Source organism: Rhodnius prolixus, unplaced genomic scaffold (genome assembly GCF_049639745.1).
Source record: "Rhodnius prolixus isolate KJV_2025 unplaced genomic scaffold, Rpr scaffold_5, whole genome shotgun sequence".
NCBI classification, from domain to species: domain Eukaryota; kingdom Metazoa; phylum Arthropoda; class Insecta; order Hemiptera; family Reduviidae; genus Rhodnius; species Rhodnius prolixus.
The window spans coordinates 24,923,677-24,945,654 of NW_027411624.1; the positions used below are offsets into that span (position 1 = coordinate 24,923,677).

Sequence of the window (21,978 nt, forward strand, 5' to 3'; positions counted from 1 at the left end):
TTCTACAAAACATTTTTTATTATTTGGATAAGTGGGAGAGATAATGTATTCTCTTGAACGAAGTAAAATATTTATTAACAAAATTAATAACACAACTGTACATAAAAAGCACAAGCTTAGAATTAAAACAAATTTATTTTTCAATTAGTGTCTTCTCTCTTGAAATCCATTAGGTATTTGATAAGTTACATAATCTAGTGCACTAAATACAATTCCACCATTGTACCTAGTCATCTGCAAACTGGGTTCAAGCAGTGGATCTTTACTACTTGAACTGTCACCTGAGTTACTTGGTATATGAGGACCGAATGGCCTATGTAACCCATCAATTTTCGTCTGTAAATCAGCAACTCTCCTCATAAGTTCTCGGAGTTGTGTGTCTTGACGTTCTGCTTGGAAATAAAGTTCTTGAATGGTATAGCTGAGAGTACTTATTTCAGCTTTCCTCGCTTCCTCTTTCGCTGTTTCTTTACGTACCTGTCTTGCATATTCCAAATATAAGATTGCGGCCGCTATTGCGAAGATAATGGATTCTCCTAAAAGATTAGCTCCTAATTCTATAGCCATTGTCTCATTTAAACTTGGAATTTCGGTTGGTTTGCCTAGGTTGAAGATCCACATTTTCATTTTTACTTCACACCAATTATAAACTGGAAAGAGAACGCCGATTAAAAAGAGTGAACAATTTGTTTCTTGCAAATTACTGGCAAAAACTTACATTGTGCAGGAGGCATACAAATGTACTTTCTAAAAAAAGGATGTTTCTTAGCTCGTTCTTTTGCATAATTTGCAATGGGTTTGCTCACTTGTCTTATAAGAAGAGTTCCCAATTTAGCGGCAGGAAATGCTGCCACTACCATTTTGAATTTTTGTGTGAGTGTATTTTGAACTACATATTAGTTTTCCTAGTTACTCTAGAACTTCGATCAGAAACCGAGCTGAACTGATAACCTTACTCAAGCGACAAACAAATAGAAGGTTTCATGTTTAGCGCTGCAGTTGGCAACTGTTCGTATTTATTTCTTGTAGTGCAAGAATTATTTTACATTCCAGTTGAATTTAAAATAGAAAATTTATGTGTAGGTCAAGTGAAAACAATGTGTTTATTACTTACATTGAGCCGATGGAATAATACAGTAATTTCTAAAAATTGGGTGTCGTTTCGCTTGTTCAATTATTTGTTTTGCAATTGGTTTGGATACATGTCGAAAGAACAACCCTGCTAATTTAGCCATAGGAAAAGCTATATGGGGAAGTGGCATGGTTTAAAAATTTAAGTTCCGTTTTTTTGTTGGTAGAATAATTAAGTGTATGTAGTATCATTGGTTTTCTTAAGAAGAAATTTATTTAGAGATTACTTTTTCCATGTGATAGGAATATGTGACTTTTAAAATGTTTATTTAATAAAAAATTCTTGATGCTTCATAGGGTTCAAATGTCAGTGTTGCGTCGTAATAAAGAAATCTACATCTCTATTGATGTGGAATACATTTGGAAGGTAAGATATTACCGATCAGTTAGTTACAAGGCTACTATTCTATCCCTTATCTAATCTCCTTCGAATGGAACGTGACGTATGAGAGTCACCTCCCGGCCATGCGCAGGTTTATTTAAAGAGGTTAACTTCTTACCTTAGCTATTTACTGGTTAACTAGAAGGTAGCAACCACAGGTACTGTTTGGTAAGTGTAAGCACAAGTACGAACGTTATTCAAGTTCACAAGGAACGGTTCGTTTCTGCTTTTTCTCCCTTTATTTTATTTTTTCTATATTTATGAGTGATTTAGTTACAAATGACAACGGAATTGTGGTAATTCATTTTATTCAGGTATATTTTAAATCTTATTATCCCGAGGATGGACGTGTCTAGCAACGAATTAACGACCAGTTCCTGTGATGATTCGCCTTCTAATACTTTTATTAGACAACAGTGCAACCAAAATGGAATTGTACAACCATTACTTACAGGTTTGTTTCTTTTTATCGTTGTTATTTTAATTAGTATTTCAGGTTCTTGGTAACTTAAATTGAACACGGGAATAGTTATAAATACTTTAATAAAAAACTATATCCTTATGTTTTTAACTTTAGTATGTCTAAATATTGCAGACTTATACCAAATTACCATGGCTTACGCCTACTGGAAATCAGGAAGAGTTAAGGATGTTGCAGTTTTTGATTTATTCTTTCGTCAGAATCCATTTCAAGGAGAATTTACCATATTTGCTGGTCTGGAAGAGTGCCTTAAGTTCTTACAAAATTTTCATTATTCCAACAGTGGTATGATACTTAATTTTTTCTTTTTTCTTACTTGTAACCAAATTAAGTAATTATTGCTGAAATTCTTGTTTTTTCGATTGCAGATATTAGTTATCTTAAATGCACTCTACCTCCATCTATTGAAGAAGAATTCTATATATTTCTGAAAGAGCTGAACGCTAAGTGTGTTACAGTTTATGCAATTGAAGAGGGTTCAGTGACATTTCCTCGGTAAACCTTTTTCTGATAGATTTTTAGATTAAAAGGAAAATATTAATAAGTACAATTATATTTTAGGGTTCCCTTAATGCGAGTGGAAGGTCCTTTAATTGTGGTGCAACTTCTTGAAACTACTTTACTAACACTAGTAAATTATGCAAGGTATTTTATCTATATTTTTATTTTTAAACATAAGTTTCTTTATTAAACAAGTTTTAGATTATTATGACTGCTCTACAACTGTTGTTTACATTCATGAAATATTGTATTTAGAGATCTTAGTAATTTTTGTTTGTTTGTTTGCTTACTTAACATATATACTTTGGTGATAATGCTTTTCATTGAATACTTAAATCTTTATTCTTTAATAATATTATTATCGTCATAAAGAAGTCATTTTTTTATCTCTATAAATAAATTAGAAATTTCATGCTCTAGAAGACAAATAAAAAAACGCATCAAATTTAAAAAATAGCGTTTTTTAAACGAGTTTATGTTCTTAAATGCTTTGATTTATTATTGATATAAGTACCTAATTATAATAATTTCTAAAATCAAAGTAATTAAAAATTCGGAATGTTAGTTTAAAAGCATTTTATATAAAAAGAGTTTTTTTTTATTAAACAGTAAAAGTTCTGAAACCACCCTTATTTTGATATTTACTTTTTTTACATGATCAGTCGTTATAAGTTTTTTTTTAAAGCACAGAATGTAATTCTATATATATCTGAATGGTTTTGTGTTTGTTCATTGTCGTTTTAGTTTGGTATTCAAAATTTTCGAAATCAGATTTTCAACGGTAATATGTTTTAAGCTCCAATGAATTAAAAAAAAAAAGTAGTTTTTACCAATGGTTCCGAATGTGTGTGACTACAATTAGCTTTAGGACAAAATCTGCTTACCGGACGTGCCATTTTACTGAATTGACTTTTAAGTTGTTTCTTATTTTCTCAAAGATGGCTTCTACGATTTTTTTTTTAAAACTTGGTAGTGTGTAGCATTTTTTTTGGAAAGTTTCTAATAAGGGGTACCTATGAACGGAGTGGGAGGAGGAGTTGAGCTTTCACTGTTATTTCAGTGTAATGTATGGGTTTTTAATCTCTTAAAGATTATCTGGATTTAATTTGTAACCAAAGTTTTGAATTTCATAAAATCAGCCAACCGGAAGAGCCATTTTTGTAAATTAATTGATTTTATATAAATTCTGGATATAATATATGAGTAAATTTGAAACATTAGATTAAGTCTAAAAAATTACCTTTAAAATTTATGCATGCCATTTATGCAAAAAGTACGGCTTCATCGCCTAGAAAATATTTGTAAAAGTTACATATCTAAGTTGAATTTCAAATTTTAAGATCAGCCTGCCAGAAGGGTTATCTTACTGAAGATGTTTACCGTTTTAAGCGATTTATTCGGAAAATTTTACAGTTATTATCTTTAACTTTGAGTACTTAATACTTGTAGAAATGTTATATTTTTTTTATTAAAACTATTGAAACAGTTTAAGTTCAAAAAAAAAAAAAAAAATTATAAAGAAGAGAACGTCATATGAGTAAACCCTCTAGATCTTTTTATTTTTTTGTTAATTGCCATTAAAATAGTAATTTTCTTGGGAAATTAGGCACAAATGTAATTGAGCATAGAATAGACGGGAAATCTCTTACAGAAAATAGACAATAAATTAAAAACTTATTCAACTGTAGGAATATAATATCTGCGCGGGTTTCCTTAAAAACAAATCTGTTTAGAGTGACTAAAAAATTGGTAAGAAATTATGAGCTTATAAATATTAAGTTCTTTGAGTGAAAATCTGTTAATCCATTGTTGCTGAATTGCGACGGCATCTCAGTGACACCACTAACTAACATGAAATGTTATGAAAAATTTAGGAATAAATTTAAATAAAAGATAATTTAGGAATAAATTTAAATAAAAGATTAACCTTTGAAAAAATTTCAGTAAAGTGTAGGCTTGAAAAGGAGAAACGAAAATATTCAAAATTCAATTTTTTTTTCTTTTTTTTTTCTTCTTAACGAATCCAGCAGCTGCTTTTAGATTTTCCTACGCTTCTTATAGCTCACTGTCCGGTGATAGACAGTGTTGTTTATAGCGAGAGAATACTGGACTGTCTGGACCAATTTCTTTAGCATAATGTAATCAATATTTACTTGTAATTTCAAATGTGGGTATCAAGATATTTTTTTTTTTTTTTTTTTTTTTAGAAAATTATACTTTTTTGTAAAAAAATTTATCTTAAAATATTGCTTTCTCTTATATTTCGATAAAACCCAATTTCAAAAAAATGTGACCATTTTTATCCTTTTCCAGTGCCCAATAAATAGTATTTAATATATATATTTAAAAAAAATTGCAATTTACACCCCAATTATCCGGTTATATGAAAAAAAAATGCCCTATCAGATTTTATTTTTGTTTCAGTACTGCTTATTATGTCCTTGAGTACATAATTGAAACCAATAAAAAACCAATCTAAATTAGAATTGTGGGAACGTTACGAATATGTTTTGGATATTTTCACAATTATTTAAAATATGTTTTGATTATTTTTAATTTTTGTAATTTTTTTTTTCTTATTTTAGATATAAATTATTGTTTACATTATTTTAAACCTAACAAGAGGGAGATTTTTGGTCATGTCTAATTTTTTATTTTTTTTCCGTTTCATAAAACCAAAAATTGGTTTTTATAAAATGTATGATATAGCGTGTGTTTTTCTGTCACAAATAATCGCAGTTTCTAACTTTATATTTCGTTAAGGTACTAACATGGGAATCGATAGAAAATTAGCATTCAAAATCCCTTAACGGAAAAAACATTTCATCTTTTTTTTTATTTTTTTTGTCTTCTACTTCTTCTTTAGATTTTTTGAAAACAGCTCCATAATTTTCCTTTTAACTAGTTACACTCATCACTTTATGTGAATACAACTATTTTAGTAATATTTTGTTAAGAGTATCTTTTTTTTTTTTTTTTTTTTTTTTTTTTTTTTTTTTTTTTTTTTTTTTTTTTTTTTTTGGCGCATCAACAGCTGAGGTCATTAGCGCCCGGAGCTTAATTAAGAGTATCTTATTTGTAGATTTAGATAGTTAGCTACCCCCTCCCGATTTATTTTTAGTATGATGCAATCTGCTTTTTTAATATTAACAAGCATTTTAAACTAGTTGCTAAATTTTGACAAATTTCCTAAACAGGAAACTTTTCTTCAATTTTCCGCAATTTTTTCCTAAAATTATACTTAATTATAATTATACTATTTTACATCATTATAGTGTATTAACTACTTAGATAAAAGAAAAAAACTTTCCTTTAAAAAGTGTACTTTAATGAAAATTCATTTTATGGCAGTTCTGCGGTAAGGAGAAGGTTGTAAACAATGTGCCCAATTATATGGTAATTAAGCGGTATTACCACTTTTTAATAGTAGCGAGAATTTAACTTGTTACTAAATTCTGAGTTTAAAGTACATAATTTCTTTCATTCGAAGTGTAATTCCTTCTCTTTAAGTACGAGGGTCGTTTGAAAAGTCCGTGCAAAGTCAGAGAGATAGCACTACTGGCGCGTATCGAGGTTATGTTTAGTTAGTAGCATCTCTTGGAAGAACACACACCAAGTTTCAGCCAGATCGGTCTATTTCTTTGTGTTTGGCATTCGTTTGAATCGAGGAAGTCGAGTGATTTTCAAAAAATGGACGAAAAAGAATTTCGTGTGTTGATTAAACACTACTTTATGAAAGGCAAAACGCCTCAGGAGACTAAAGAGAAGCTTGATAAACATTATGGTGACTCTGCACCTTCGATTAGAACAGTTTATAAGTGGTTTCAAAATTTTTGGAGTGGCCATATGGGCACAAGTTACGCTGAACGTTCTGGACGCCCTGTTGAGGTTACTACTCCAGAAATCATTGATAAAATCCATGATATGGTGATGGATGACAGAAGAGTGAAGGTGCGTGAGATTGCTAGTGCTGTGGGCATCTGGAATGAACGGGTACATAATATTTTGCATCAACATTTGGACATGACAAAGCTATCCGCAAGATGGGTGCCGCGATTGCTCACGCCTGGCCAAAAACGAAATCGTGTGAAGTGTTGCTAGGACGGTTTGCAGCTGTTCCAGAAGAATCCGCAGGACTTTAAGCGTCGTTTCGTCACTGTGGATGAAACATGGATACATCACTACACTCCTGAGACCAAAGAACAATCTAAACAATGGGTTACCAAGGGGGAATCTGCGCCAAAAAAGGCGAAGACCGTTCCTTCGGCCGGAAATATTATGGCGACTGTCTTTTGGGATTCGCAAGGAATAATCCTCATCGACTATCTGGAAAAGGGTAAAACTATTACAGGTGCATATTATTCATCGTTATTGGACCGTTTGAAAACCGAGCTGCAAGAAAAACGCCTACGATTGGCCCACAAAAAAGTCCTTTTCCATCACGACAACGCCTCACACCTCAGCAGTTGTGGTCGCAAAATTAATGGAAATAGGGTTCCAACTCGTTTCACATCCCCCCTATTCACCAGACTTGACTCCCTCGGACTACTATTTGTTCCCCAATATGAAGAAATGGCTGGCGGGAAAAAGATTTTATTCAAACGAGGAGGTGATTGCAGAAACGAATGGCTATTTTTCAGACTTGGACAAATCCTATTATTCGGAAGGGATCAACAAACTAGAGCAGCGTTGGACGAAGTGTATAAGCCTAAAAGAAGACTATGTTGAAAAATAAAAAAGGTTTACCCCAAAAAATTAAGTAGTTTTTATTTTTGCACGGACTTTTCAAACGACCCACGTAACTTTATTAAGTTTAAAAAGAAAACTTGATAGCTGTAGATAAGTGAAATTCGTCACACCAGATTTTTATTTTATTAGAATTTATACATTACATTATATTATACAATAATTATATTATACATTATAATTTGACAAAAATTTGTCAGCGATTTTCTCAAGAAAACAGACAAAGCCATCTACTCAATCTTTCAGTATAAATAATTGATTTAAAAGAAAAACAAAAAAAACTTGTTTTAAAGGCAAAAACATTTTTACAGTTTAATGGCTACAAATGCTGCAAGATATAGGTTGGCTGCTGGTAAAAATGTAAAATTATTAGAATTTGGATTGAGAAGAGCTCAAGGACCTGATGGAGGACTTTCGGCTTCCAAATACTCTTACATAGGTGAGAAAAAAAAAACAGCCTCTGTTAATAAAGTATTTTTATATAAAAATAAATTTCTAGGTCATAAATGTATGTATATATTTCTCTCGCAAATATTTCTATTTAAGTATATAAGTTTCTCTAGTTTAGTCGTTTTTTAGTTATTGGTTGAAAGTTTGTGATGGATAATTTGTGGTGCCTATATGTAGTGGGAAGGACGCATTGCAGTGTTGGAGAAAGAAGTGTTTGACTAATGATGTGACAGGCAGTGCTAACCTCCCAGAGGTGCTGCTGTCCGCGCCTTCGATCGTAAATAGTGTAACATAGACATGAGATTCTACGAGTGTAAACAGGTGGCTTTGGATATCCTTATTGGTTGTTTCTTACCCACCCATTATTTCTCTTCTCCCTTAATTCTCTCCGATTATCCAAGGTTAGGGAAATACCCTTGGATCTTTATATGTTTATATATATATAAATATATAGGCAGTATTGATCATATTAGTTGGTACCCATGGGTACCCGGTACCTTGTTACAACCTTCTTTTTTTTTCACGCTCTTCTTGTTATCTCACTCCTGATTTTAAATACAAGAAATAACAGCATTTTTACTAAAAATTGAACCATTACACTTTCAAATTTTTTAATCACAAATTCTGAGATAGAACATAATATTTTTTGTTATCACTACAAATACAAAATAATTGAAATTATGAAATACGTTTTATAGTCATTATTACAGAGCGTTGTTGGGAGGTAAAAATAGTTTTGAAGCCATTTTCATGTTTTTGAATTTTTATAATTTCAAGCTATTGCTATCATTCGATGCAATTTAGTTTTCCTGAGAAATGAGCAGAAACCTTGATTCCCATTTCCTGTTGGAAATTGCTTGGTTAATCTAGGACTATATTATAAATAATTATTTCCTGTAATACTATGTCCTATTTAATAAAAAAATTAAATGAGCAGATTACGAAATTTACTTAAAAATATTATCTAGGATTGTGGGTTTGTACCCGAAGGTCCTTGACATTTCGTAACAGTTTAATAGCAATGGTTCTTAATGTTTTTTTACGATTCTGAACTTGAAGATGAAGAAAAGAAAGTTGTTGCTTAGAAAAGTTTACTGCTTGTAGAGTTTATTTTCAGCACAGAAATATTTAGTAAGTGATTAAATTGTACTTATAATATATTGGACTTTGCGACTACGCATGGGTTTTTGAACTTATTTTTTTGTTCAAATTATTAAATAACTAAAATTACATTCATAAAATTATCAAATAAATAATTGCTAGCACTCTTGAAGTAACATAATATGACGTAACAAAATTTATTTCAAGGTGAAATCTGATTTATTGATAGGATAATCAGTGTCAGTGCTCCTTTTAAAATCGCGGTCATTGCAATTTTAGCAGATGATCCCCATATTTCTCAGGTTTCTCTAATAAAGCAAAAATACGTTCCCTTTATTATACAAAAATTGTAAAAAAATAAAATAATTCTAAAACTTTAGAAGAATAGAATAAATATGCTACAACGAATAAAAATCAACGAATGGTATAAACAGTGATTAAAAAATAAGTTTGTTTTTAAACTGAAGCATATTATAAGCAGGGTTTCTTCATACGTTTTAAACTTATAATAACAAAGATGAGTTATTTATTTCATTAAACGCCTTTAAATAAAATAAAAGTATATTTGAACTGCTACAGCTCAAATGATATTTTTAGGACACCAGGGTAAGACATGCGCTCATTTAGAAGTGCTTGGCATTTTCAGATTTTTGGACACTCATCTAATAGATTTTTAAACTCATGGGATTGGGAAATTTAAGTCAATTAATGGTGATTGTTTTTTTTTTTTTTTTTTTTTTATCATCACTTCATTATCATCATCTTCGGCAATAACGGAGGCCGTTTGAAAAATTCCCAGAAAACAAAAGATAAGCGTCTTTTTAAACTGATATAAATCGCGTACATGAATGAAGGAATCTTAGATAAATAGTTCATTAAAGTTACATAACTGAATGGTGATTGAGATGCTCATCTATTGATACTGATAAAAAAATATATATAAATTGAAATAGCATATCTTTTCTGTGATTTAAAAAAAAAATTGCATGAGAATTTTTATACAGAAAATAATTATTAACAAGAATACACTATCGAAAAATATTAAATGGAGGAATAATTTTATTGGATTTTATTAATACATGATGAAGTTCTAATGATTGGTGTGAGCAAAAAAGGAAAACAAGTTTCTAATAAATATGAAATTATTAATACCACGATTCGAATTTTCTTTAGTATCCTTCCTCAGTAACTGACGGATGTTGATATGAAGGTTAAATGAATACTTGGTTAAAAATTTCATTGTATAATAGAAAATATTCAATTCAGTATACTCAGGAATTCAAAAAGTTAAAGAAAAACCAATTATTCTCGTGAAGATAAAATTCTCGTCTCGGTAAAATGAAATTTTAACACAATTAGGTAAACTCCGAATAACACGTAAAGAACGAATTAATAATAAAAAAGTTTAGGCAAGCTGTTAATTGTAACAGTATAAGTATGCAGGATCTTGTGCAGAGTACGATTTAGTTCGTGTTAAAATTGAGGCGCTACAATATCTGACGGCACACTCGGCCTCCAGTCTAGTGGGTCTCTTGTTGTGACAGGCTGCAGTTTTTTTTTTGTTTTTTTTGTACATTGAGATTGAAAGAGGCTCCTAAGAAGTAAAAAAAATTAAGGACGATCAGCTGAATTCGAACCCGAAACCACTGTGTCCTGTCTACAATGCATTACCATTGGAGCTTTATCCCTCCGTAAAATATAGGAGCTTATAAAATTATTTGTCCATCAAATCATACCCTTTCCTGGTGATTCTAGAATTTGATTAGTGTTGCAAGATGATCTATTAGATCGGGATAAGTTAAAATTAGATCGAAGAGAATGAAATTTGCCAAAATTAAATTTTACCTAGCTTATCTTTAAGTATATCACTTAACAAATGACATTTGAGCAGGGGGTGTAAAGTGGCTATTAGCCTTTTGACAGTGACCTTGAGTAACAGTTATTGTATACAAGAGAGGAGGGTTAGTGGTGAATTTTAACAATTAATTTGAATATAATAAAATCATACTCAATTTTCATAATATGAATATTACTAAATCCCGATCACAATAAACAGTTCTGCCAGTAATAAGTATGCATGATTCTTGATATAAATTTATGATCTGATTCCTTTGAAATCGCTGAAAAAACACTTTTTCAACACAGAAAAAGAATTCTTTTTGTGTATTGTATGAAGTATTCTTTTGAAGATTAGATTAATTACAGTCTTCTTTTGATAATTGCCGGTGTCTTTATATTATAATTGAATATTTGTTTACATTTCATTAATTTTTGTTTTAGGAGGATTTGATGGTACTAGTAATGTATTGGCCGGTAAAATGTTCAACATTCCCGTCAAGGGCACACATGCACACGCATATATTACGTCATTTAGCAGTTTCAGTGATTTACAGACTAAGGTTGGTTGATGAGTAATTAATGTGGTTTCTATCTCAATTTTATATTTATTTCTTAATTGCAACTTTTGATTTATTAATCACATAGCTTCATGGGTAAGCCCAGCTTCTCCAATCTCCGCTGTAACATAGAAATGGTACATATCCTGAAGATATCAGGATTTCAATTTCTTCTTGGATAGACGACAGTAAGTCAGTAAAAGTTGGATAAGACGGGTTTTTGAGTAAGGAATGTTTGCTTAAAAGGTATTTAAGTCGGTTAAACATCCCACGAACCAGAAAACTGAACTGTTTCTAAGTGTTGGCATTGTTACTTTTCCCGTAAATCTTAAAGAATGAGTGATTTTTGGTCTTCTGAACTTTAGAAAGAGTTCCTTCCATACTCCTTTGCTCCTAAATTGTTAGCTCTGGCTTCAGAGACGATCGCAGTCTAAAAAAAAAAAAAAAAATTCAACCAAATCTAAACGCCAACTTGTTTCTAGACGTTCACCCATCAGTAAGATTAAATTGGGCCAAATACAATTAAATAGCTTATAAAATATTGTGGGCAAAACATTCCAAAAGTGCGAAGTTTCATGTCTTATAGAAGACATGAAAAGAGCGGATTTAAGAATTGATTTGATTTGACAATTATCGAGACATATTGTGCCAAGGAGTATGGAAGAAGCGTTACTAGGCTATACCTGTAAACTGCAGCTTTCAAGGTAAACTTTAAGTGGATAGGTGAAACTATCTTCGTTCCTTTAACTAGCGGAATACCTTCGACTCGGACTGCCATGTATATGAAAGTTGATGTGACAGTTAACAACTGTTCGTTTGAGCGAATTTCCATAAAAGAATTTTGGGTTAAATAGCGACTTAATTCACGCTGCAAAAATTGTAATCTACTTCAAAAACCCTTGTTTTACTTGTCTCGTATGTATATGATTGTTACGATAAGCATCTTATCTATAATAATAATAATAATTTATTTATTTATTTTGTTGTCATTAATCCAAAGAACCTTTCCATAACAATATTTGGCAGACAGCTTTCAAAATCAATAAAGGATCTAAACAACTTTTTTAAGGGTAAAGAGAATGTAATCTTTATTGCAATCATAAGGATTGCGAGTAATGCCTTTGCCATGGTCAAGTATATCTTGAGCATTTGTTAAATTCTACAGGCATTAAAGTGGGCTCTTGGAAATTTCTTCTACAAAATTGAAGATGGCTGAGGTCTATAAAATTGTTGACATTCCGATAGACATGCATCGTACTAAACTTTACACAAAGTTTTGTTTGAAGATCCTCAAGCCAGCTTGTCAAGAAAATGTATAAATGAATACGATAAAATTTCCTGCTACAACATTTAAAGATTTAAAGAAACAAGGCAAGTCCCCTTGTGATAGGGCAACTCTTCGACGTCTTTGACTAACCCACGCCCTTCGAAGAGAGTGACCTCTTTCTGGGCTAAACCCACCCTAAAGCAATGTTAAGCAAGAAATAATGGTTATGTTATCATCTAGAAAAGAAGGATCTTGTAAAATCAACAGAACATTATTTCCAACCATATTTCTACCCTGATTTGTAGTCATATAATTTTAAAATACCATATTTCTCGACTATACAAAAGTAGCTAACGTAAATCTCACATCATGTTGATAAATGTAGTCTAGAATAAAAGTTTGGCTTGAAACTTGAACTTGTTTTTTTTTTTTTTTTTTTTTTCATGTAACTAACATTTCATTGTTGCAAATATTGTTATGTAGATTGTTATTTTAAATTATTTGTTGATTGCGCTTTGTTGCGTTATATTGTGGGCTCAGTTTGATTTATTTCTTTAGATTGTGCTATATTGCATCATAGTTATTACACATTGCATGGAAATAAAAATGATAAATTGGAATATCTGGGAGATTATAAAAATACAAATCTCATATCAGAATCTATTTTTTTTAATTGTTTTTATTGATATCTATTATTTATATTTAATTTAGTTTTTGTATTTTTTAATTCATTTTAATATTTATATCTGCATACATTTTTCTATTCTTTTGCACTTCTATAGTTGATTATTTTCATATTCTTCACATTAATGCTATTTTCCTAAAACTAGAACCCTAATCATTTTTTTTATTCATTGAATAGTATTCTAGATAAGTGGATTGGCTAGATAGCCATAGTTCTAGTTTGGATCTTTGGTTCGAAGAGTTTGACAGAAAACCATACGTGCCACTGAAAATAATAAATAATAATATATTAATCTCTCTAGCACTATTTTTTTTCTTAGGAACTTTTCATCTATTGCGAATCTCTTTGGATCTATAATAAAAATATCTTCGAATAACTACTGCAGTGATTGATTATGTAACCAGTCAATCTTGAACTCTTTTCTTGTTGTAACTTTGCTAACTTGAAAATGTTATGTGTTTGCATGAATTCTTGTGTGCTAAAATCTTGTACATCGCTTATGTATATATGTTATTTTCAAGATGCTAGTTGATCGTAAGAATGGTATGGAACGAGACTTACTAGCCCTATCTCTTGATTGGAGAGGTCCACTTTCTACTTTACTGGACATTATGCCTGATGAGGCATCTGATGGTGAATTGACTGCTCTCATATCATTTGCCATTGCTTTCCCGGATGGATTCATTGCCCTCGTAGATACTTATGATGTTAAAAGGTAATAGAACTTTTTTGCAGTTTAAGAAATAAAAAGGGGAATTTCTATCCGTACCAGATCTTAACAGGTAAAATTTGTAATGGCGGATTCTATTATTTAATGCAAAATTGGACAATAGGAAAAAAATAGGTCACTGTAGGAAATTTAAAGGACTGTATTCAATTCTTTACTATTCTACACATTATATCGTACACTTAGCCATAGGTTTCCCAAAACACTCCTTCCCCGCAAATACTTTTGAAATTTGTAGCTGTTAAAACTTAAATTATTTAGCTTATGTTTCAATAGTTTGATAAGTATTGGAACATCAATCAGATAAATATATCGAGATAACAGCAATTAAGAAAGGATAATATTATTAATTATTAATTAAATTTAGTGTCAAATGAGGTCGCATCAACAATAAATAAATAATGCATTAAGAAATGTTTGAAATCCATACATTTTTAATTGCGTTAGAAGTGAGTTAGAAGGGTATTTCTAAATCTCAAATTAGAAGGGGTTCTTAAACATTTTTTGGATGGTTTCTCTGTAATAGATGTAGTTGTGACTTAATTAGAACGCACGACATTGTTTTTGCTGTTTTATTACTCAAGAAAGAGTTACAGATTTCCCAATAACATTCAGAAGATGTTTCAAACTTGCACAGGTTATCCATTCTATCAGTTTTTGCCTTACATAAATCCCAAGCTTCACAAATTTATAAAGGAAAAAGGAATGCCCTAAATCGGTCGATGAATAAACTATATAATAGTTGATCCCGGAAAATATCTCTCACGACTCCCAGTTATTTATTTATTTATTTTTTTTCTGTCATTATTATTTGTTTTTCGATATTTAATTCTAGTGACAGATTCCCAACTAAGTAAAGGTTTTCTACAGTTGTAGGCATAAAAGATAGTAGTTTTATAAGGAAAGATATCTTTTTAGGGGTCAGCACAAATACCATAATTATAGGTCTATAAGTCTACTGAGACGATGCACCGCCTTTTTTGTTTAATGCAATGGAATAACTATTGAGAAGCTGATGTGATTTGAGGCTTAGTGTGATCTGTTGCAGGAGTGGACTACTGAATTTTTGTGCCGTTGCTATGGCTCTTAACGATCTTGGTTATAGAGCAATCGGCATTAGAATCGATAGTGGTGACCTTGCTTATCTGTCCAATAAAGCTAGAGATGTATTCATTAAAATATCTAAAAAGTAAGTTCTTTTAACAAGCATTTAAATTATTAAATTATTCAGCAAGATAGTTTTTAATAATTCTGTTTAGTTACTCCCTAATTTCCTCGTATGATTTTTGTTTGTTTGTGGCAATATTTCAGGTATAACCTGCCATGGTTTGCTGCACTTCAAATAATGGCATCTAATGATATTAACGAGGAAACAATATTAAGTCTCAATGATCAAAATCACAAAATAGATTGTTTTGCAATTGGAACACATTTAGGTTATTTTCATTTTTTAAGAAAATTAAGTAATAACAAACAGTTTGTAGGTGTTTTTAATATAGAACGTTTTCTCAAATTATATTTCAGTTACTTGTCAGAGACAGCCAGCTTTGGGATGTGTTTATAAACTTGTAGAAATAAATGGTATACCACGCATCAAGTTGAGCCAAGATGTTGCAAAAGTTACAATGCCAGGACGAAAGGACGCATACAGATTATATGGGGCTGATGGTATGTGCGTCATAGTTATCAGTTGATAGATATTTTCACGTTCATAGAAATTTTCAAACATATACATTATTAGAATATATTATTTGCATTCTTTCTTAGTTCTGTATCTTTTTTTTTTTTTTTTTACTTCAGGACATGCATTAATAGATTTACTTCAACGGTCTGTGGAAAATCCTCCAGAAGTAGGCGCACGAGTTCTATGCAGACATCCATTCCAAGAATCGAAAAGAGCGTACGTGATACCTACTCGAGTGGAACAACTTTATAAGGTATCCTTATTTTTTTGTTTTCATTAAATAATTTTGTTTTAAAACTCTAAATAAATAATAGTAATATGTAGAAATAATATTAGCCATGCTAAAAGTAAACTTTTCTTAGAGAAAAAGAAAAGAGAAAAAAAAAGAAAGAGAAAAAAAGAAGTACTTTCTTCGTGAGTGTTCTGCATATTGGCTAACCCACTCACCTTCGGAGGGAAAGGTTGGGATTACATTCCTGTGAGTCTCTAATGTGGCGTTAGGATTGATACGTCAGAATTTATGTTTCGTGCCCGGACCAGCGGTCTCATGTGGAGGCATGCCAACCCAGAGGAAAATCTGTATTCTATAATCTGTGAAATGTAAAGAAAAAATTCAAAATAATGCACAATTCTTATGTTAAAATAATTGTATTACTTTATGGACATGGAAACCTATTGGTATCCGAACCTTAACTGCCCTTGCTTAAGATCCTGATATTCACTAAATAGAGCCTGGATGATGGGATTAGATTGTATTGTTTAATTCACAGATAATTTGACTTGAAACAGTATATAAAACTTGATTTCAAAACAAGTTTATATATCCGGTTAAATTGGCTACACTGAGAGACCATTTTGCCTGAGATACCTCCACTATCCACCTTATGACTGAGCTATAAAACGAGTATAGGAGTGTCTCACTAACTTGGTAGTAGTAATTTAGGTTGTCGCCTAGAGTTTTGTTTACAAGCTTCTTTCAGAGTGTTGCGTTATCTTTTGGTGACTTTTTTTTTTTATTTAAGAATTCACTTTCAAAAAATTTGTAATTATTAATGTTGTAAGAGATCATAGAGATAGATACTCTCCATTACTAAATAGAGATATATACTATAGAGATAGAGATAGATAGATGGTTAGTTTTATTTTAGTTTAGTGTTTTATCGTTAAGTCTACTGAATTGCCTTGTAATGGATTTTTTTTTTGTCATTACAGAAATTTTATTAATTGTCAGTCAGACATATTAAATAAACTAATTATTTTATTTTATCTAGATATATTGGTCAAATGGCGAAGTAATAAGACCATTACCAACACTTAATGAGGTTCGGGAGAGAGTCCAGAATTCCTTGCAGACGTTAAGACAGGACCACAAGAGGAATCTAAATCCAACGCCTTATAAGGTACAGGTAAATGATGTTAGTGTCCTTACCTAACCTTTTCTTTCCTAATAATTTGCCTTATTTTTGCTTTCTCCTAGTTTGTTCCATTTTTTATTAATTAATGTATTTTTTTTCTTTTATCGAGAGAATTTAAAGACCTCAAAATGGCTTCACCTTCAGCTAAACAGTTTTGTTTATTTGAATATCCAAAAATTGCAATGCTTTTGCTTTAACTGTTTTAATATTTAATAGTTTTTGCTTTACTTAATTAATCTTAAATAAAATTGAAATATAAAAGGATAGTTTCTTGTGAAGTAGTTATAATATAATTCTTGAATGATACTATTAAATCTTTAAATCATTTTTTTTTTTTGAATAGTCCTTAATAAAAACTTGAAATTAAAGGTAGAACTGTTAATCACTTTAAATCAGTGGAAGTGAAATTTGTGGTTTATAAGAGTATGATTAGGTATTTATTTTTTTTGTTTTACCAATAATTAAACAGTTTTGATGATTATCTAGGCACCAAAGATAAAATCTTGAAAAAAAAAAAAAAAATTTTTTCAGTTAACATATTTTCTTCAGACGTACACATTTAATTGCATTAGCTAGATAGTGAAGCCGTGCAGTGGATTTCTATGAAAACCCAAATTTCTTACGTCAAAAGTTCACCTTGAATGATATTTATCGCAGAGCTTTGATTAATTTTCACATAATTGATAAAAGTTCCTACTGGTAATTATTTGTTAAAATAGTATAAAATACCAGTACAGTTCAGTTAACCTGTGAATGGTTCAAAATGAGGAATTTTTTAATTTGTAAACATGAAGATTATTTTTTTTGCAATTAGTTCAACTAAGAAGTCTAAAAAGTAATCGTCTATTTTTTCAGGCGTTGCTTAACGTCCAACTACCAAATTGGGTGTTATTAAGACGTGTTCTAGAAAGGTTTGTAAGTTATCAAGAAGTAATTTTTGGTTCTCCCAAAATACTTCTTCACTGTACATATCACATTTCGATATCTCTTCAAAATCAGATCAAATTGTAGTTTTTATCTAATGTTTCAAGCTACGTCCTCTCTGTGGCGACACACCATTAACAACTTTCTATAGTTGCTATTCTTAAAATAACTCCTCTCCCATTCGATGTACAGGGCCGAGACCCCCAAAAGGCACATCTACATAAAGTTCCGAATCGAATGACACCTCATTCATGAAAATCGGTTCACGCGTTTAGGCGCTACGTTGTTTACAAAAAAGGTAACAACAAGAACAAGAAGAAGAAGAACAAGAACAAGAACATTTTTTGAAAAAGCCGTTTTTGCTCATTTTCGGCAACTTTTTTCTCGAAACCTATTAGATCTGGGTGGTTGCAAAAAAATTATAGTTATAAAGGAGAATTTGGAGTAAGATTTAAAGAAAATTTGGGAATTTTATCTTTTATAGAAAAATAGACAAAAATTGTCAAAGTTGGGTGTTTTTCAACGTTACACTTTTTCGTGCAGTTTTTGATGGTCAACCCTTATACAACTGTCCTACCGGACAGTTTTAATATACTTTGTGTGAAGGCTCGAAGTCTTCTTATTGCATTTTCCCGTATCTATTTTTCATTTTAGAATTCTTTGAATTTGGTTTGAATTAAGGAACTTGGATAAAAATTCTGATGTTGCTAAGTCTGCAGAATAGGTAGATCAGGCATAATGAATGTCTAAAGTCCAACCACACAACAGCGAATTAGGAGAGGCCTTGTGTTTTGCATTGATGCAACTCATGTTTTTTTTTTTGATGAAATTGCAATGCAAAATCTCTTAATGATCCAAAATTCGTAGAAGATACAATTTTAAGACATTAATTAATCAGAGTAGCTGTCTTCCAACAAGTAGAAGGTGTGCAGTCTTATATTTTATTATTAATCTAGTTTATTATTTAAACTTTGTTTTATACAGTCACTAAGCTATCATATGAAGTAATTATGAAACAAAGTATATAAATACATAAATCAATTTACAGGAAAAAGAAGCAGATATTGATGTAAATCATGTGCATTTTTAGGTAGCGGTCAGTGATGATTTATACAATTTCATTCATGATCTTTGGTTAGAAAATGCACCAATTGGTGAGCTATCCTGAAGAACGGCCTAGACAACGAGTGACTGCAATTGATTTAAATTGTATGGTTGTTCACTTATATTTTCCTTCTCCACTACTAAAACGAAAGATAATATGGTAAAGTAAGAAAGTGTACATTTAAAAAAAAACATACAGAAAAAACAAACTAATGGATTCCTTATTTATTCAGTTGTGCACACATAATCCATTTAACCCATTGCTATTCCATTTTTATTTAATTAATTAATTAGGTAATAATCTTGTCCTCGACAAAAAAATCTTTTGGAATGTAATAATACATTTTTTTTCTTTTTATGGTGATGGTTGTTGGGGATTCAAAATGCAATTATCTGGTTAAGGGGGCTGGATTTGTTTTGTAATGAAATTTTTTAAAATGACAATATATAGACTAATAGTACTAGTGCAAATTGATTATATATTTATTATTCGACCTCAAATAATCTTTATTTGTTCTTTATTTATATTTAGATGTAATTACAAAAATATTAAAAAAAAATGGAAATTGTTACACAGGATATGGGTACATTTTTTGTTCTGTATTTTGCAAGGCACTTTCAAAAAGGTCACAAAAATTGTACAAAAATAGGTAATTTAATTTTTGTGTGCATACGTGTGAAGCAGTGCTTATAAAGTCAGTTGAGTTGATGTTTTATCAAATTAGAAATAATTTTCATGACATGTTTATTTTATCATGTTAAAAGAAAAATCACAAATCTCAACCTTAAATGGAAGGAGGGAGGACCTTAGACAGTGCACACTGGCTTCGACGTTTGGGACGTTCGGCTTCTATTATATTAGGTTGGTTTTGTATTTACAATAAGGTATCCACCAACCTTAATTGCTTTAAATAATTATATCCCAATTGCATACTAGAGCTGTATTATTATAAGAGTTTAGATTGGAACGCCAAAAAAGGCCTCAGTTCTTAACTTTTAATCTTCATTAGAAAATATTTTTTTATTCAGACATGTTTTTCTGCAAATAAATGACTTTAAATCAATTGTTAAAGCCAAGATCTGTAGAGAGAGACATGTGAGTTTGGATGATTTGGGAACTCCAGGTGTGCCCTCAATCATGTTGAAATATATATATATATATATGTATATGCAATATATATAAATGTGTAGCATACATCAACCACTCTGAGAATCCTGCACTTGCTAGAAAACGCTCACAGTCATAAAACTGTTTCAGATTATTGAACTTCTAGCGAGTTTATAACTTTTTGTTAAGGTGTGAAACAATTCTTTTTATTGTAGTGATGCCCGGTTATCTAGACATAATGCTCTGTCGGCCCATCACATATGCAATAACTCCTTTCTATATACATATAACTGCCCGTCTATTTCTTCATTCTGTCTTTATGAAGAGAAGTTCCTAGTGTAAAATTCCACTCATTTCCTTGAATTTAAAAAATAAAGTATCCAAGAGCAAAATATTTTTGCTCACTTCGCCTCAAAATCTTGATGTAAGCATTTTTGCCAGCTATATGCATCTTCTATGTTCCTTTTCCAATTTTTCCTGCCAATTACCATAAAGTTTCCCAGATTTCATTAGACAAAAAAATGATTTCCATCCTGCAGATTTTCTAAATCACCCATATAAAATTTATCCTTAAACTGTGATTACAAAAAGAGAAAGAGAGAGGAGACATGATGTGTTGGATCTTTAATAACTGATGTCATGTGATCGAAAGTCCACAAGGAACTCTCGCAAGCAGAATTGAATTTTGTGAACATTGTAGAAGCAATTAAATAATTAAGTTAAAAAAAGTTATTATGTACCTGCGAAAACAAAATTGCTGTTACCATTGTATCATTAATGTTATTAAAAATATTTAATAATGTAGCAATAATGAATATTACTTTTTTCCTGATTAGTCGTATTGAATAAAAATAATTATACTTGGGACAGCCATTTTTTCTTTCAATTAGTTGCAAACTAATTGGCGGCAGTGACCGAAGTCAATAATCGCCGGAACAAAAATGCAAATAATGGAATAAATTATAAAGACAAATTTACTAGATACTCGCTATTATTTCGACTGATATTATTTGAGTGAGATTAGGTCGAAAAAATTGTGAATTATTTTTATTATTTTAGCCTTTTAATGTTTGTAAATAGTTAGGAACATTACTATTAATACAAAATATACTAGATCTTATTAATTCAGTGCCTGCTCTTAAAGTAAAAAAAAGTAAATATCTTTTTATATCAACACTGAATTTAGAAATCATTAAAAGTTAATAAACATTATAATAATTGTATATTTTGCAGCTTACATTTTATTTTTATAGTTTTATATATAAATTTTAAACCTTAGAAAAAACTAATACTAAATTACTTTTTAAAGTTGTAAAATGAAATGCTAAATTTTTAGATTATTTATGAAATCTTTGCTAAAAAAAATATTGTAATTTTAGAAAAGATAGAGTAAACAAAAAAAAATTGGGCATCATATATTTTATGTGATAAATTTTGATTTTGTGCCATAAATCTATGTTTATTTATGATTTAGTTACCAAAAATGTAATTGTAGCTTGTAAGCTCATATTTTTTTGAGGACATTCCTTAATTTTAAATAATTCCAATTAAAAAAAATAAAAAATAAGTCCAATACAGAAGTAATTTTAACTCAATGTTATTAGGAAATCCAATTTATTTAATTTTTGAAGAGAAGATTTATTTAAAGGTATCTTAATATTTTATGGCAATTTTTTTTAAATCTTTATCCATGGAAGAAAAAAATATTACTATTTTAAACTAGATGTAAGCACAAACGCACAAAATATGTATTTAATGCTATTTTATGAGGTAATAATAATTATTTTGAATTTTCTGTAGTTGTTATTATTAATTACCTTTTTTCTCTTTAGTTGTTAATAGACACAATGTAAATAAGGTTTTTTGTTTGGCTCTC

The 21,978-nt window shown here is 30.4% G+C and overlaps 2 protein-coding genes and 1 long non-coding RNA gene across 11 annotated transcripts; 1 reads left to right on the forward strand and 2 right to left on the reverse strand.

Annotated features, from left to right (window-relative positions):
* Positions 1-48: 48 nt before the first annotated feature.
* LOC141458962 (putative OPA3-like protein CG13603) lies at positions 49-1,262 on the reverse strand. 2 transcript variants are annotated; one of them, XM_074137605.1, is made up of 2 exons: positions 1,115-1,262; positions 49-650 (listed from the first exon to the last, which is right to left on the reverse strand). In XM_074137605.1, the coding sequence occupies exons 1-2, from the start codon at positions 1,260-1,262 to the stop codon at positions 145-147; spliced, it is 654 nt and encodes a 217-aa protein (XP_073993706.1). In that variant the 3' UTR covers positions 49-144. The 2 variants fall into 2 exon arrangements, with proteins under 2 accessions (XP_073993706.1, XP_073993707.1); XM_074137606.1 differs by lacking the exon at positions 1,115-1,262 and adding an exon at positions 719-984.
* Naprt (nicotinate phosphoribosyltransferase) lies at positions 1,170-21,897 on the forward strand. 8 transcript variants are annotated; one of them, XM_074137548.1, is made up of 15 exons: positions 1,170-1,309; positions 1,429-1,498; positions 1,828-1,967; positions 2,109-2,279; positions 2,363-2,489; positions 2,556-2,639; positions 7,553-7,680; positions 11,073-11,191; positions 13,662-13,855; positions 14,901-15,056; positions 15,179-15,303; positions 15,392-15,535; positions 15,668-15,804; positions 16,823-16,966; positions 18,981-21,897. In XM_074137548.1, the coding sequence occupies exons 2-15, from the start codon at positions 1,479-1,481 to the stop codon at positions 19,056-19,058; spliced, it is 1,767 nt and encodes a 588-aa protein (XP_073993649.1). In that variant the 5' UTR covers positions 1,170-1,309; positions 1,429-1,478; the 3' UTR covers positions 19,059-21,897. The 8 variants fall into 8 exon arrangements, with proteins under 8 accessions (XP_073993649.1, XP_073993653.1, XP_073993654.1 ...); XM_074137552.1 differs by lacking the exon at positions 1,170-1,309 and adding an exon at positions 17,822-17,877 and having other exon boundaries at positions 1,362-1,498; XM_074137553.1 differs by lacking the exon at positions 1,170-1,309 and adding an exon at positions 17,822-17,877 and having other exon boundaries at positions 1,362-1,498; positions 16,823-16,957.
* On the reverse strand, positions 1,751-5,162 carry LOC141458980 (uncharacterized). The gene is made up of 3 exons (XR_012461324.1): positions 4,423-5,162; positions 3,736-3,783; positions 1,751-2,020 (listed from the first exon to the last, which is right to left on the reverse strand). It is a non-coding gene; the product is annotated as an uncharacterized lncRNA (long non-coding RNA).
* Positions 21,898-21,978: the final 81 nt, after the last annotated feature.

Excerpts from the sequence above, each read along its gene's own strand:
- LOC141458962 (XM_074137605.1), bottom strand. The coding sequence starts at position 1,262 with ATGCCACTTCCCCATATAGCTTTTCCTATGGCTAAATTAGCAGGGTTG. Across the intron at positions 651-1,114 it reads TATTATTCCATCGGCTCAAT|TTTATAATTGGTGTGAAGTA; the intron begins GTAAGTAATAAA and ends TTCTCTTTCCAG.
- Naprt (XM_074137548.1), top strand. The coding sequence starts at position 1,479 with ATGTGGAATACATTTGGAAG. Across the intron at positions 1,499-1,827 it reads ATGTGGAATACATTTGGAAG|GTATATTTTAAATCTTATTA; the intron begins GTAAGATATTAC and ends CATTTTATTCAG. Across the intron at positions 15,805-16,822 it reads GAGTGGAACAACTTTATAAG|ATATATTGGTCAAATGGCGA; the intron begins GTATCCTTATTT and ends TATTTTATCTAG.